Raw genomic sequence first — 17368 nt, forward strand, 5'->3', positions numbered from 1 at the left:
CTTTATTACTAATCGAAACATAGTGTTCTTCTGCTAGTATCCAAAATCTAAACATGGTCACAAGAACTAGCCCATAAAAGATCAAAAGATTTAACTTACTATGTACAAGTTCTTCAGAACAAATATGCCATTCTGTCCTTGTCCCTAGAGTAATGGTAAATTATTCCCACCAAAGCCGAGCAAAATCGGTTAACATCCCTACCAATTGTTTGTTCCTATGAAATTTGAGACTATACTATCAATTTTCTCCCAAATTGACATATCTAAAAAGAAAAAGAAAATTTAGCTATTATTTTCAAGTTATTAGATCAGAACATGAGCCCACCAACAATACATTAGAATTCCGTTTAGTATCCTACAAAATATCAATGATAAAACTGTCAATCCATCTGCTCATTGCTCTCAGGAGATATACCTCTTTCTACTCCAATTCCACCTTTGGAACTACCAGCATAGTTTCTTGAGATGATGAAATACTAGAATCTTATTTCTCACCCTTTGTTGACAAACGTTGTTTTTCCAGTGACTGTGGATACTTGTGAGTTTCAAGCTCAATATTTTTAGTTTAGACTCTTTAGAGGATGGGGAACTCTTGTCTTGCTTAGTTAACGGAGCAGACTACTTGTGAGTGCGTTGAAGAAGGGGGAAATCTTCATTTGAGAGCTCAAATGACCGCGAATTTCCATCCATGTTTGTCTTAGAAAGAACCTTTGCCAATGGAGCAGACTCTTTGACTTGTGCTGACAAAGGAAGGGGGAAATCTTCATTTAAGAGCTCAGACAACCTTGAATTACCATCCTTGTCTGTCTCAGAATGAACCTTTGTTAACGGAGTAGACTCTTGAGCTTGTGTTGGCGGTGTAGCCTTGTAAACGTTTGGAATAAGGGGGAAGTCTTCATCTGAAAGCTCAAATGGTTTTGTCTCAGTATGAAACTCTTTCTCTTGCTGACTTTTGGGAGATGATTTGAGTAATGCATTGTGCTTTGCATAAGGAAATCTCCTTGGCCTGTTTGCCTTCGCATGTATATCCCAGTAGCAATTATAACTCTACAAGATGTAACCATTTTGAGGGTGATATAGTGTGTTATTACATAAATAGATAAAGTTTGATAAGAAAGAAAATCTACCAAGTCAGGTATATATGTCCCTGTTCCTCGTGATCTTCCTCCTTTTCCAAGGCTGTAAGTTGGATGAAAGAGTGTTTGTCCTGGGATATATACATTGGTACCACTTTGATAAAACATACTCCAATTTTGCTGTGCTGATAATGCAGGAAAATCGCCTTCACTCCAGTTTAGTTGTGTCGATAGTGCAAGGATATTGTCCTGATGAGGTGGAGATGGAAAATGGGAAGGTACAGTTGTTACTGGCATGGCATAATTAGGATATTGTTGAACATATTGTGACCAACCATAGTAACTATCGTAATCTCCACTGAGGACAGACTCTTCAAATCTTCCAGTACCAAATGGAGAAACAGGAACGCCAACATCTGCCCTTTCCCCTTTCCCATTATTTTCCAAAGTGTTGAAGAAAAACTTCTCAAGTGCTGCACCCATGTTTTCTCCCGCGAGAGTGAGGATTTGCTTTAGCCTTTGAGAACCGAGGGAAAAAGCAAGTCTTATTCGACTCAAATTGCCTGCAGGAAGTATAAAGGTAGTATATAAATGGAAGAGAACTATATGTTCTAAAAAAGTAACCATTATAAGTTTGAAATAATGTCATGAAGCATCACAATCTCCAATTATTTCAACATCATATATAAAACTGTAAAGTCACTACTGGAGTATATCAAATATAGATATATCTAAAGTGATATTTGAGTAAGCCTTGATGCAATTTTTCACCAGCATGCTAAGTTGTAGTGAACTTATAGATGTTCTTAAACCATACATAAAGATATTCTCCACTATAAAAACTTTTCCATGGGGTAATACTAGGATCTACATAAATTTCTCAAGTCCTTTGATCATTATTATGAAGCAAAACCTATAAAACAATTAAAGTACAAAAAATAGTCACCATAATCCATTGATGCTTTAGAAGACAAAATTACCTATGTTGACACTACGACCTAGGTTGTTATTATTTCTTAAAGGATCCAAGATGTTCATGTGCTTAACAGGAAATGCATTGGTCATTGTCTCAGATGCCTTTGCTTTGGAAGAGCACATATCCCTATAGTTTTTTAGAAACTCTTTCTGGAGCAAGAATTCACCCTGATCATATTCTGGTGTATCTGCAATGAGCAAGTTGGGATACATCAATGACTGTAGATTGAAAATACATCCAATAGCTTATGCATCGCAACACAACACTTACCAACAATTTCTGGAAGGGAGGATAAGACTTTTGGACCCCATATACTAATATAATTATGCTCCCAATCAAATGAGCTGTAGTAGTCCAAAAATACGTATAACACCTGCTAGTAGTAGTGATTCATTGGTTTTATTGTTCTCGATTTAAATACCAATGTTGAAGGGGTGCAAAGAATATTGTCGATAGAAGACTTGACTCACCGCTAGAGGACCCCGCACTGACGAATGAAAACGATTGATAATATATAAGACTAATATTTCTGTCGCATATGTTGATAACAGGCCACAATGTGCACCAAGAATTCGACTTTCATAGTAGCACCAGGATTTGATTAAGATCACACTGCGTTTGAAAATATGGTTCTTTCCAACAAGTTGGTCAACCTAAAAATTTATTGTTAGTTAACAAAATTAGCAAAGCCTAAATAGAAATAAAAAAGAAAATTTGAATGGAGACAAATTTTTTATGGTCTTCTATTCGTAATCATTCACACTATTTTTGACTCTACATGATCCCGAAAACATAACTTAAGAATGTATAGTACACATTCTAGAAAGAGACATGGCAGAAAAGCCGATATGTAAAAACATAACAAGAAATTAAGTAAAAATGTCAACATGACTTTGAAACACAAAAAGAGCAGTAAATCTTTATAAATTTGATATAATGACTTTTAACACTTCATATATTCACAATTACAACTTTGACTAACCACATATAAGATCTACTTAACTATCAAGTTCAAGCATACAAAAATTGTGCAAACGAAAAGTAGCTCGAGTGAGATTTAATCTTATTGAAATTAAAGAACACCAATTAAGTGTCAACATTAATTAATTAATAGTAAACATTAATTAATACAAATACCTGCTCCAAAAAGAATAAAGTATAGAGTCCAGCCATTTGATTGAAAGAGATGTCAACTGGTATATTTTTCACTGTACATTTCACAACCTGAACCTACAACCCATCATCCAAACATAAAAAAGGAAGTCTAATAAAGTTGAGATATCCTTTTAACAAAAAGAACATTAAACACTACTTTCTAATTAAGTCAAACACAGAAAATGATTAATTTTGAATATAAAAAGGTAATTATAACCGTTTAAATAGAAAATTTTGTTTCCAAACCTGTGCACGTATATGTTCTATGTCTTTTACTTGGTATTCAGAGTCATCTTCACTTTTAAGTATATTGCATACTGCTCGTACCAAATCCTCCTCTTCATCTTCATGACTAAGAGCTGTCAAGTCGATATCTCCATCAGGAAGATAGGTTTTTAGAGGAAAAGAACCAAATGGGAAAACCTGAAGTTGATCCACAGAGGTAAAACTTTCATTTATGATCACAACTGTAATGGTATAAACATAATGAAATCAACTTGTTAATGGCACCAAAAAAATTTAAGGTAGCAATGAGGTTTAAAAAAAAATTGTAAATTTGAAATTGAAGCATTTTCCTTTTGGAAATAGTGTCCAGTTCCTGATTTCAACAATGTTCACTACTGCAATCAATTTTCTGGCCGTAAATGTTAAGCTGGTAGCATACAATTCACGCATGCTTATGATTTTATGAAGTATCAATTCATATTAAATGGAAAAAAGCTTTAATATATATCTGGTGATCTAGGTAAGAAAGAGTAAGTGCGCATGCGCGCTCAGTGTAAAGTAAACAAAACACAACATGGAAAGCTTAAGACTTGCAAGTGATAACCCGATTTTCCATGGCATGATTTTTATGTTTTTTAGATATCTAAATATAAGAGGGGAAAAGGATGAAGTCTAAAGGGGAAGGTGTCAATTTGCGCATATACTGTATGGTGAAAGTATACAATAGCCAACAACATGCTAAAAAAATCATGTTAAAGACAATAAGACAATAGAATAAAAATATAAATAATAGGCTTAAATATTTTCTTATTTCTTACAATTTTATGTTTTTTTTCTTTTTGTTCTTGTAATTATTTTTGGTTTTAATTCTTACAAATTATATTTGTTTTGATTTTGGTTCTTAAAAAAATAATTTAGTTAGTGCTTTAGATAATAAAAAAATACAATCTAAATTGCTTAAAAGATGGAAAAAAAAACAATCATAATTTATTAGGATAAAATATTTTTTTTATTAATTATGAGAATTAAAAAAGTATTTAAACACAAATAATAAAATCACTTTCAAATCTAATTGGTTTTAAAAACAAAGTTTGATAGGAAAAAAGGAAAAAGAAAAAAAGTTTTTCACCTTTAATTTCTAAAAAGAAATCAAAGAACATTCATAACATACATAAAAACATAAAAACAGAACTAATTATACACAAATCATTTAAAGCACCTAACGCTGCAAGAACACCCAACTAATTATGAGGGCAAGAAAGCAAATTCACTAAACAAAGAAAAGACCAAATGTAGGAAACCAACTTTGGCAATAAAAATTTACAAATATGATTATTAGATCAAAATACTCTAACCTGTGCACCACAATACTCTCCAATCAGCCTCTGAACATAATCAATAATATTCTTTCTGTTCACCTCAGATAATACATTGGGTTGAATTGTCCATAATATCTCTTGCGCCCTCTCTTCAATCATCCGCCATAGTTCCTCATCAATTGATAACAACTGACTAGGCAAGGAGGATGGTAACAAATTTTCTTGTTTATCATCCATTGCTGCAGAGATTATAATTTACTTAAGCCTGCAGCAAAAAAAACCTAGACAACAACACAAACATAATATCTCATCATTAACTTTAGCCACACATGAAAACAGCAAAACAACCCATATAACTAACATATATTTACAAGAGAACATCATTCGTGAAAGAATTAGGCAAATTCCATTTGGGTGAACCTAGGATTAAACATGGGACATTTATACCTAGTTATATTTAAAATAAATGAGCCAATATTGCAGGGTAATAATTGTTAACTGAAGACACATCTAGCTTTAGATTCCTTGCCTAATTTTAAAACCATTTGTATATTAGCTACGGGTTTTGAAGCACTTGTAAACTTTACTGGCTTCTGTTGTATAGAAAATCTAAACCAATTAACTTCAAGAGCTTCGAAGCTGGCCATATGCAAATCTATCAAATCAGCAGTTCATAAACATTTGAGATTTAGGATATCATAAGCAGCAATAACAACCACCAAGCTTCATCCCATTAGGCAAGGTTGGTTGCATGGATCAAACAAGATGTTACAGCATATCACAATTCACAAACATACACAGACATCAAGATTCACAAAAATTAGAACTCAACACTGGGATTCCAAGGAAGGCTAGAAAAAATTAACACCACAAATAATGAGAACTCAACAATTCAATCACACAAATAACGAGGACAAAGAAGGTAGATCGAGAGCAACTATAGACAAAAAACAAATGACTCAAAAAATGAGTACTTTGGGGTCATAGAATTTCTCCCATGAGGCCCCAATATTGCAGCCATATACCTCAATGATCGTCACCTACAACAACACCAAGTTCAGGGAAAGAAAAATTTACTACATAAACTGCAGAAAGTTTCTAGCAATGCAGGGTTGCAAGCTCTGAACTTCAACTTCTACGTTCAGACCAATTAAAGCACTAAGGAAACTCCCTCTCCATCAAAGTCACTGACTCTGCTAACTCTTTTAGTGCCCGGAAGCATGAACTTTGTTCCTTATATATACAAAAAGCTGATTAAATAAAAAATAAAACCACTTAGACTTTGAAAACCACTTAGACTTTGAAAACCACATCTTGGACTACATCAGTTATTGACCCACAGACTATTCATCACTTCAATTAAAAGCACTTAGACAGTTACATCATTTTTTCCCGTCGACATGTTATTTACCATCTCTTATGCGTGTCAAACTCTTTCGTCATCTTGCACTTATTTTCCACATAACTCCTCTCTAATTAAGTGTGTCGGTGCTAAAGTTCCTGCCTTTGCGCAAGAGTAGTTACTACACTGAAATGGATTTGGATTTAGTAGCACTTGCCGCCGGTGACACGTTTTTCTGGCAAGAGAGTGCAACTGGCCGTTGGGTGGTTACTCATTTGGGGTATGATGAATTATTATTTGCAGAAGAGTTTATTTGATTTTATTGATTTTGATTCTTTTGAATAGTGATTCTTCTTTCTTGATGTATGGCATTAATTAGTACTGTGAAATTGGGTGGCATGCAGTATGTTACTTCCACTGATGGCTACTCATATGGAGCGTTCTTTGTTTATGTTTTGTTTGATGTGAGATTCTAGTTCAATGCAGTGGGTGTTTGGATTCACGTTAGATCATAATCATGTTGAAATACCGGTTATCATTATTTTTTAGGTTAAATGTTCATGTGTTTGTTTCCAAGTTGAAGAATTGATTGAATTAAATAATTTTAAAAGCTTTTGTGTTGGATTAAAAATTCTATATTGAATTTGCTTTAATAATAAAAATATTCAAACAAAAACAATGTTATTTTAAAATTAAATTTTAATGAAAATCATTAATATTTATCTATATATGCTTGGTTGGTGGGATACTTGGGATGCTTATGAATTTTATGAATTTCATGATTTTTTTGTCTTACATGTGGTAATTGTGATGTTTGGTTGATAGGTGATTGCATATTTAATTTGCATGTTCTGTTGTAATGGAATTGGGGTTGCCACGGAGGCTGCATTGTTGGGGTATCAGATTGAGTCGTGGGAAGATTCATGAAAGTAGGGTTTTCTTTTCTTAATTTTTTGTGTGTTCTCGTTTAATTTGCTTTGTTGGTACTCTTTTATTGATTACTTTTATAACTATTGTAGGCATTATGGTTATATTGACGACTGCCACTCGTGTGGAAATTCCCATGATTTTTCTTGGGATCAACTTGATCAGATGAGTTGCTCATGCAGTATGCCAAAGGTATGTATGGTCTTGTTTGTTTGAGAACTTAATCATTGAGGTTTGTTCATATTTGTCAGTTTAACTTGTGTTGTTAAGGAATATTGCTAGACAATCCTTCTTGGATCAATATGATAGTGCATCTCTAGTTTTTGAATCCTAAACTCCTATTTAAACATTTACTGCATAAGAAATAATTATCTCCAAGTTTTTTTTTATCCAAAAGGGTGGTTTTTTTTACATCTTAGTTGTATTATATAACTTACAATTACCAGGTAAAGGAAGATTTAGAAGGGAAAAGCTACGAATATACTTGGAGATGATATATGGAACAGGAATGAGTAATGTCTTTCAAGTTTTGTTGTGTGGTTTAATTTCCAGGTGATCAAATTACAGAAAATTAAAATGTTACTTCCTATGGATGCGAAAATTACTCTCTATTACATTTCTTTTTTAGGTTCCAAACTCCCGTGTGGCAGGTTAAATCTGGCCAAGCAGTGGGGATGGATAGGAGGCTGTGATGGTAAAGACAACCTTGAAAAGCTTATAAAACTGATGAAAGTCACCCCAAGTTGCCATTTGGGTATATCAAGTTGGATTAGGTGCTTCTTTTGAAATGATATTTCTGTTGCATTGTAGAATAGTGTTAGCTACTCTGGTTAGAAGAATGGCTTATGGTTGTTTTTGGTGTATTTATCCAGATGGCAAGCCGTGGAAAAATCAATTCTCCATCTTTCAAGGCCTTGATGAGCGCCATGCACTTCAAAAAATATTTAATACGGTAAAATAATAAGTCATAAAATTGTGTGCTTTATTGATTATATAATTGGAAGATCTTTGTTATAGTAGCAAATAACTTAGATCTTTTCCAAAATTGTGTTAAAAGGTTATTGATCTTTGCATTGATCAATGATGTCTAGATCACATCTTTCACTAGTATGTCCAATATATATATTTAGTTCAAATATGAAAAATTAAACTCCTATAGCCATGAAATTAATCATTTATGGTATAACATTCAGTTGTTCACATCACGTGGCACAACACAACAACACATCTTGCCCAATATTTTACAAACTTACTAAAACTGATTGGCTTCATGATGTTATTGATGCATGGTGTACCAAAATGAAAAACAAAAGGTGTGGTGTCATATTTTATTGTACAATAAAATATGCTGAATTCCATGTTAATCATTGTCTGTTTGATTACTGAGTTAGGTTAGATGAGATGATGGGATCATAGGTTATTCATGTTGACTCCAGATAAAGCTTTAGAAAAAAACCAGATATTTACTTAAGCTTCTATGTTGGCTTATTGCAGAAGGGTTATGCTGCCAGCAGGTCCACATAGCAACAAATGCAATTAAGACAAATTATCCCATCACATAAGAAAGCATTAAGAATAAAGATTGCTAAAGAACTACTGCAGGCTTTTGTCGCTTAATGATTTCAGGACTATAGGTCTCCCTAGCTGTAAAAGCCACGCACGCATAGATACTTACACAGCAAACTATGCTTGGTTAATGCTTATTATTAGAAGTTAGAAGCGAAGGTCATAGCTACTTTCATATCAAATTTTGTATCTCCAACCTAATATGGAATTACGGATATGACCTTATATAGTTATTTGATAACGAATGGTTTTTTTTTTACATGAAAAAAAAAAAAACAAAAAAAATGATGATAAAATAGATATGCATTACTTAACTTGAATATGAAAGAACATCCTTTGTATAAATAAAAAGCATAATGCTGCAACTGTATGGCCTATTTACATTTCTTTTTTCTTGGAATTCAGCATATTTACAAATTTAAGAAACAAAAGAAGAAAAAACGCTATGGAATTTTGTTTCTTAAAAAACTGAGATCACTGAAGGAGAGAGGGCGATGACAATTGGTGTTAATGGCTTTCAGCTGCAGTTGACGTATAAGTGATTTATCCACTGATCTTGCAATATTTGATTAATCATTATTATATATGAAGGTGATTTTGGTATTCGTCTTCTTGAATCTTAATGGTCACCACATCACCTTTAACACAAGGCTTCCAGGAATGTCGCAAGAGTTGCTCAAAGCTTGGACGAAGCATTTATTCTGCGAAGCTTATTAACTTAATTAATTAATGAAATATGAAATAAAAATCTATATACTGTTAATGTAATCATATTAAAATAAATAAAATCAATTTAATTCCATATTAACTTTTGAAAATAAGAAAATTGAGACAATACATATTTATGTTCCAAAATTAACACGTAATGTTGCTGCGGGTTTTTAAAATTTAAGTGAAAGACATTTTTGTCACTTCACTTAAATTGTTGTATGCATAGTAATGGTGCTGGTGCACCTAGCAACACCATTTATTTCTGCAAAAATGGACTAGGCCCAAAATGAGAAAATGGTCCATGTTTTAAAAAAAAAGGTGTAAATAGTGATTTTTGTTTTATTTCAGACATCACAAAAATGGACTAGGCACAAAATGAAAAAAAGGTGCATATCCTAAAAATGAGGTGTGAACAGTAATTTGATATTTTTAGTTTGATTGGAACCGGGTCAGGGTGATCCGGTCCAACCCACAATTATACAACGGGGTTGGAAAACCCTAGTTATCTCACGTAAAAAATGGCCTGGCCAAAGGGGAAACCACCACGGAGGGTGGTGCCTCGCCCTCGGCACCACTAGTGCAAGATCCAGCGATGCAAGGCCACCTCGAGGACAAGGATGGTCATGCGGCAGGGACACTATGATGGCGGCGCATGGGCTTTACTGGAAAACAAAAAAAATAGAAATAAGAAAAAGAGAAAATAATAAAAGGATGATAGAATGCGAAAAAACATGATACAAAATAAAACACCAAGAAAAAGGACAATATCATCATGTACAAATCTCGTTGGCAACCATGGAGCTCATCAACGAGACGAATGACTAAGGTAAGGGCAAAAACGAGAGGAAAAAAAAAAGAAAAAAAGAGACAAAGATGTAGAAGAAGAGAGGAAGGAGAAGAAGAACGTGGGAGAGAATGAGGAAGTGAGAAAATTACCTTGAGACTCATCTTCCTTCTCTAACAAAAGTTGTCAAATGACGCCACTGGATTGATTCATTTTTTTATCCTTGCGATCCATGCCTCCACTGTGCATTAATATAAGAGACTTTTTTTCTTTTCTCTTTTATGCATTGTGTCCCCTCTCTTGATTTAATGGGCTCTCCTTAAGAACCTAATAAGTCACATAGTTCTCTCTTCTTCTCTTTTTTCTTTTTTTTTTTTTTTTTTTTTTTTTTTTACATTTTCTTCTCTTTTTTTTTCTTTTTTTGTTTCTTTTTTATTGTTCTTTTTTGGTTTTTTTTCATAATACTTTTTTTCTCTTTTCTTTTTTTGTTTTCTTCTGTTTTTATTGTTTTTTTTAATACTTTTTTCCTTTTCTTTTTTTTATTTTCTTTTTTCATTTTTATTTTTATTTTTTTGGGGTCCGGATAAAATTAAGGTGTGACAATTATTATCAATAAAAAACACAAATAGTTAAAAAAATGCTAACTAGTATCCCTAGAGTTAGAACACTAGTTAAACTTAAAGTAGAAAAATAAATATTTATTGAAATGTATAAAATGTTTTTATTTATGTTCTTATATGATTTTATAATAAATATTTTATTATAGTTCCTTAATGATCAATATTTTAATAACATTAATTCGTAACACTGTTGATTAAAATTTTTTATAAAGACAACTAATCCATCAATTCCTATGGAAAAAGCTTTCATTAACAGTTAAAATACCTCTACGTACATTAGCAATTGTAACTGCTAATTATGTTAGCATTAATTAAGTTTGGAAACATACGTTAGCAATATTCCATATTGAAGGTGTATTGTGAAACATTAGCAATTGTAATGGCTAATTATGTTAGCATTAATTAAGTTTGGAAACATATTTATTCCATATTTGAACTTGTCAGTTTCACAAAAAAAAAAAAAAAACCATGGTCAGAACATATTTTCTCATAAATTATTCACACATCTCCTGTACTTTTTTTACCGTAAATCTTCTATAATTAAAATTAAAATTCTAAACATTTAATTTAACTTAATGTAATTAAATACATGCAGATAAGAAAATCATAACATTTCTACCATATAATTTTTCATAAAAAATCTATACAAGATCAATATATTTTAATTAAGGTTATATATGTAATTTTTCGTTCTCATAGTTTTTAATTTATAAACAGTAAATTATATGTGCATTGTTTCAGGATGAAAGAGTTGTGGAATCAGATACTAACATGATCTATCCCAGTCAAAATTAAAGTAAATTAGTCACTGACCCTCAAGATAAAATTGCTTGCTTCATCCTTAAATGCAATTTTTTTATTATTATTAAATACATTCAAAGAATTTAAAAAGAAATATTTGATTCAATAGAGTTGAAGATTGATAAATTATCAACCTAAATATTATTATATGGTCAATGAAATAGAAATTAATATAGATATTACCTTCTTTTACAATAATTAATAATTAATTAGTAATTATTATATACATTCAAAGAATGTAAAAAGAAATATTTGATTCATAATATATAGAGTTGAATTTTGATATATTATAGTCTAAATGTTATTATATGGTCAATGACAGAGAAATTTTTATCGATATTTCATTCTTAATTTATAATAATTAATAATACTATCTATCTAAACATATCAATCACAACAAAAAAAAGAAGCATAACATGCCCACCAAATTATAAATAGGTACGCTTCTTTCATTTGTAAATCAATCCAAAACTCCAAAAGAAAAAAGAAACAAAGAAAAAAGCATAATGGTTCATTCTTTTATCAAACACCCACTCCTCCCTTCCCTTTTGCTTCTTTTATGTTCTGTGTTTTCCTTGTGTTCAGCCAGAACGGTGAAAATACGCGACATTTGCTCAAAACACCCGAAGCCTGACATTTGTGGCAAAATTCTACTCTCATTACCTGGTGCAGCTGAAGCTGTGGATCTTCGCAGCGCTTCCTTGTATGTCATCAATGTGGCTCATGGCAATGCTACTGAGGGTAAGTTCCAAACCACTCGTATCGCAAGAGGCGCTGGAGACCCTGAAACGAGACAACGTTACAATGCATGTTCTAAGGATTATACCGATGTGTTGCTTTCCCTTGCTAGGGCTAAGAAGTCTTACAGCTCTGGAAATTACTCCGACCTGAAATCCAATGGCGCAATTGTGATCAAAGATGTTCAAGATTGCGACACAAAGGCTACTGATTCAACCTATGTCTTGTTGATAAACCAGGATGTGGTAGATACAAGCAGGATCATTGTGATTCTAGCAGACTATCTGGCTGGGAAATATTGATTTGATTTTTATGCAGTTTATTATTTAGGTAAATAAATGGATTTGGGATGCATAAACAAAATGGATTTGGGAATGTTTCAATACGTGCGGATTGTGACATATTTACCCAGTTTATGAATAATTCTCATTATTATTTTTTTTATCAATATTCTCCTTGCTTTATCGGTCAATAAAATAATTTTGACCTTTTTTTTTACCTTATTTACTTTGAATTATACAATATTTTTGTATGTACATTACACAAAACAACGATCTATTTTATATAAGTAAATTTATAATAAATAAATACTTTTAAATATATAAATTATATAATAACCAAATATTTTTTATTTATGTTAAATAATTTATACTATGATACAATGTTATTTTTAATTATTGATAACTTCTTTGCAAAAATATTAAAATTTAAGCAATTAGAACTAAAATTATTGAAATGATATATTAATATAAAAGAGGTAAAAGGTAAAGAAAAATTCCTAAGTGCTCTTGTTGAAGCATTACAGCTAAAAGCACTCTCATTTATCCTAATCTATATCTAGAGAGAAATATCATTTATAAATTTAGATGTTTATTTAATTCTTTTTTAATTAGTAAATAAAAGGTGGTTTATTTTTTTTAATCCTTATAATATAAGCTTGTTTTTGTTCTCTTACAATTTTTTTCTGTTTTGTTTTCTATAAAATTCTTTTGTTTTATTTTGTTCATCGATCCTTTAACTGATAATATCACTAGCAAATATTGAAAAAATAATATTTCCTAAATAACAGAAAAAGAACTATAATAAAATATTTTATATAATAAAACAAAGTATTGGGGCATTTTTTTCAACTTAAAATAAAGATAATTTAGACAATTACTTTTTAATTATTTTATTTTTATTTAATTAATTACTCATATTAATTAGTGGAATCACTACTACAATTTTTAGATTTAACATCGCACGGTTAACATCGGTTATTCACAAAACCGATGTTAACAAAAGCGCGGTGACATTTTTGTAAATAATTAGACATAGTTAACATCGGTTTCGGAAAAACCGATGTTAAGTACTATATATTAACATCGGTTATTTAAATAACCGATGTTACTATGGAGTAGTTAACATCGGTTTTGAAAAAACCGATGTTGGTGTGTCGTTGTTAACATCGGTTTGGTAAAAATCGATGTTATGGAGTTGATTTTAATATCGGTTTTCTTAAAACCGATGTTACCTAGTTGTTTTTAACATCGGTTATTTTTAAAAAATCGATGTTGTTGTCATTATATATTAAAAATCTGATTCTGCAGAACCCGCGCGCTCAAACTCTATCGTTCTTCTTCTTTCTCCTTCTGCCCTAAGTTCGTCTTTGTCGCAAACTGGCCTGCACTTCTGTGACTGCAACCACATTGTGGAGTTCGTGTGTGTGAAGTTCGTCTCTGCCACTTATCGATTGAGGTACGTCCTTTCGTTTTAACATTAGGCGTTCCTCGTTTTAACATTTGCTCGCTTTCACAGGTCGAAGAAATCTAGGAAAGGAAAGAGTTCCGGAAAGGGTGGGAATCGATTTTGGAAGTGCATTGTGGTTCGCCTTAAGACTCCCAGGGCGTTCTTCTTATTTCTCCTTCTGCCCTAAGTTTGTCTTTGTCACAAACTGGGTTGCGCTTCCGTGACTGCAACCACATTGTGGAGTTGGTCTTTGTGGAGTTCGTGTCTGCCACATATCGATTGAGGTACGTCCTTACGTTTTAACATTAGGCGTTCCTCGTTTTAACATTTTCTCACTTCCGCAGGTCGAAGAAAACTACGAAAGGAAAGGGGGGGAAGCGATTTTGGAAGTCCATTGTGGTTGGCTTTAAGCCTCCCAGGGAAGCCATCGAAGGTATGTCTCTGTTGTCAAGTTATGTCTAAATATGAAAAAAATATAATGCTTGAAATGGAGTATGGGTGTGAGATGCTAAAGTATATTGATTGCTTGCTCTTGTACTATTTGCATTGTGGGGATATAGTGCTGGATTTGTTATGGGAAATTCTTTGATAAACCTAAAACTCTATATGTCATCTTAAAACCTAAAACCTAATGTTGTGATTCTGCTGTGAGGATATGATAAATAGCCTGGGGTACCTTTCTGCTAGTGATTCCTGTTGATTAATCCACTTGTGTTTCCAGAATCTAATTTTCTCTCCATCTCCCACCTTCCACCTCATGTTATTTTGAATAACCATTCCCTATTGTGATTGATTAAAAGCGTGATTTAGATCCCTCCACTAAACAGATTGCTTTGCTGAGTTTCTTGTTTCTTCAAGGTTCCTCCATCCACCATATTTCGATTTCAGAACTCTGGTCCACAGCTCACCATTTTCTTGCATTAATTGCCACTTCCATTTTCCAAGTAGTGCGAGGTTGAATGTTTCAATATCCTTGATGCCCAAGCCAGCCTTTTCTTTTGGTAAGCATACCGATTTCCATTAAATCCATGCAATCCTTTTGTGAATTGCCTTCCTTCATAAAAAACTTCGCTGTAGCTTTAAAAATTGCCTTCTGAATTTCTTCGTCCATGAAAGGTGCCAGAAGCTCGTTATTCTGCTGTAGATTAACAGTTTGAAACCTGATTCCATCAATCTTGGGTCGCTGACCAATTGGTTCTTGGAACCTATGGAAGAAAAAGGATTTCACCTCTTTCTTCACCTTGTGTGGGTCGTCAGTCCATGAACCATCAATGAATACACCCCTGATAGAATTTCTATTTCGGTTAGCATTCATCAATAGGTGGAAAAAACCTGTGTTACAATCGCCTTCTTTTAACCATCTTCATCTGGATTTCTGCCTAAGTAAGGATTGATGGGCTTGGGCAGCAACCCAAAGAGAATCATGTAACTGCTTCCTCTCCAATTTTTCTTGCTCTATTAACTGTCTATGCATTGAGTTCTCCTCCAGTTTATTTAAATCTGATTCCAGCTTTGTGACCCTTTTGAATGTATGTCAACAAACTTCTTCTTCCTCTATCATGAAGAATTCTTCTTCTTCTTCCACTCAGAGGAAGTGTGCTTTTGCTAGAAAGTGTGCTAGGCTGGTCAAAGAGCAAAGGGCTCGTTTCTACATCATGAGGCACTGTGTCATTATGCTCATATGCTGGCATGAGTACAATGATTCATGAAACACAACAAAAAAGATCTACCAAGTTCAAAAAAAGTTGTATTTTTTTTTCTTAAGTCCCTCTTTGTTCACTTTGTATGAGATCCTTCCTGTTGGGCATGAGGTTTTTCTTGGAGTCAACAAGTGTACATAGAAAATTTTCTTCTTCTTAAGAGATGAGATCCCTTTGCCGTCTACTTATGAGGAATGGTTGATAGTACTTCTGCTGCAGGGAGTATTGTTCCCCTAGCCAATTATCAGTCCAGAACTTGATATTTTCCCCACACCCAACCTTCCAAGACAAGTTATCTTTAAAAATACTGCAGTCTAGCTGATGGTACAAGTTTCTAATGTCTCTCCACCAATGGGAATAGCCCCTTTTGTCTCTAGCATTTTGAAGATCTGACCAACCACCATATTTAGAGGTTATAACCCTAGCCCATAGCTGTTGCTGATCAGATGCAAAAGCCCATAACCATCTTCCCATCAAAGCTGAGTTGAATTTGGAGATATCTTTTATCCCCAGCCCCCCATCAGCCTTAGGCAAACAAATATCAGTCCATTTCACCCAAGGAATTTTTTTTTGATCAATATCTCCACCCCAAAGAAAATTCCTTTGAAGGGATATCAGCTTTTTGACAACCTTTTGAGGTATCTTAAAGAATGAGAGGAGGTAAATTGGGAGGGCATTGAGGACATAATTTATTAGACTAACCTTCCCAGCCATGGATATATTTTTCTGAGCCCATTTGGCTAATTTTGACTTGAATTTAGTGATGATAGGCTCCCACACCAGCTGGCTAGAGGGATTAGCCCCAATAGGTATGCCTAAGTAAAGGAAAGGACATTCCAGCTGCCAACAGTTCAGGTTATTAGCTGCTTCCCTGGCCCAATTAACACCATCACCAATAACCCCAAATTGGCTTTTGGCAAAATTAATCTTTAAACCAGAAGCTAATTCAAATCCTCTTAAGATGGCCTTAATAGCATGAATGTTGTCCCACACAGCCTCTCCAACAAAAACAGTATCATTAGCATACTGTAAGATGTTGATAGGCTCCCTATTCTTACCAACCAAGAAGCTTCTAAAGAGGTTTTTGTGGACTGCTTGTCTCATCATACCAGTAATGCCTTCTCCTACAATATTGAAAAGCAAGGGAGCTAGGGGATCCCCTTGTCTCAAACCCCTTGTAGGTGTAAATTCCTTAGAGGGGCTACCATTAATCAAAACACAAATAGAAGCTGAATGGAGGCATGCTGATATCCAAGACCTCCATTTTGGGCAGAACCCCAATCTAAACAGCATATAGTCCAGGAAAGACCAAGACACTGAATCGTAGGCCTTTTAAAAATCCACCTTGAAGATCATCACTGGTTTCTTGCTTCTCCTTGCTTCCTCAACCACCTTATTGAGAATCACAATACCATGGAGGATATGTCTACCTTTAATGAAGGCTGACTGCCTTTCATCAATTAGCCCATCCATAACAGACCTCAATCTATTAGACAACAACTTGGCAATAACTTTATACATACAGCCTATCAAGGATATAGGCCTATAATCATTGAATGACCGAGGATGGTTCAGTTTAGGAATCAATGCCACAAAGGAAGCATTACTTCCTCTAGGAAAGATGCCATGGGCATAGAACTCATCTACAAACCTTCTAAACTCTGGTCTCATGATATCCCAATTTTTTTTGATAAAGTTGA

The 17368-nt window shown here is 33.4% G+C and overlaps 2 protein-coding genes and 1 long non-coding RNA gene across 4 annotated transcripts; 2 read left to right on the top strand and 1 right to left on the bottom strand.

The window, feature by feature from the left end:
* Window positions 1–202: 202 nt before the first annotated feature.
* Window positions 203–5991, bottom strand: LOC100798838 (uncharacterized). Of its 2 annotated transcripts, XM_041012441.1 has the most exons (9): window positions 5777–5991; window positions 4788–5032; window positions 3454–3630; window positions 3190–3282; window positions 2523–2705; window positions 2323–2425; window positions 2057–2239; window positions 1128–1639; window positions 203–1047 (listed from the first exon to the last, which is right to left on the bottom strand). In XM_041012441.1, the coding sequence occupies exons 2-9, from the start codon at window positions 4986–4988 to the stop codon at window positions 619–621; spliced, it is 1881 nt and encodes a 626-aa protein (XP_040868375.1). In that variant the 5' UTR covers window positions 4989–5032; window positions 5777–5991; the 3' UTR covers window positions 203–618. The 2 variants fall into 2 exon arrangements, with proteins under 2 accessions (XP_040868375.1, XP_040868376.1); XM_041012442.1 differs by lacking the exon at window positions 5777–5991 and having other exon boundaries at window positions 204–1047; window positions 4788–5766.
* A 926-nt stretch (window positions 5992–6917) lies between these two features.
* On the top strand, window positions 6918–7769 carry LOC113000386 (uncharacterized). Its single transcript, XR_005889848.1, has 3 exons — window positions 6918–7022; window positions 7113–7212; window positions 7467–7769. It is a non-coding gene; the product is annotated as an uncharacterized lncRNA (long non-coding RNA).
* Window positions 7770–9889: 2120 nt separating this feature from the next.
* Window positions 9890–12542, top strand: LOC113000423 (pectinesterase inhibitor). The gene is made up of 2 exons (XM_026127060.1): window positions 9890–9917; window positions 12088–12542. Exons 1-2 carry the CDS (start codon window positions 9890–9892, stop codon window positions 12540–12542), a joined length of 483 nt encoding a protein of 160 aa, XP_025982845.1.
* The last annotated feature ends 4826 nt before the right edge of the window (window positions 12543–17368 follow it).

This window comes from Glycine max, chromosome 19 (assembly GCF_000004515.6).
Source record: "Glycine max cultivar Williams 82 chromosome 19, Glycine_max_v4.0, whole genome shotgun sequence".
In the NCBI taxonomy this organism is placed as follows: Eukaryota; Viridiplantae; Streptophyta; class Magnoliopsida; order Fabales; family Fabaceae; genus Glycine; species Glycine max.

Bases quoted from the DNA above. Each gene is read 5' to 3' on its own strand.
- LOC113000423 (XM_026127060.1), top strand. From the start codon at position 9,890: ATGCAAGGCCACCTCGAGGACAAGGATG. The intron at 9,918-12,087 runs GTCATGCGGCAG...CCTTGTGTTCAG, and splicing joins CCACCTCGAGGACAAGGATG to CCAGAACGGTGAAAATACGC.
- LOC100798838 (XM_041012441.1), bottom strand. From the start codon at position 4,988: ATGGATGATAAACAAGAAAATTTGTTACCATCCTCCTTGCCTAGTCAG. The intron at 3,631-4,787 runs GTTAGAGTATTT...GATCAACTTCAG, and splicing joins GAGAGTATTGTGGTGCACAG to GTTTTCCCATTTGGTTCTTT. The intron at 2,240-2,322 runs GTAAGTGTTGTG...TGCTCATTGCAG, and splicing joins CTCCCTTCCAGAAATTGTTG to ATACACCAGAATATGATCAG.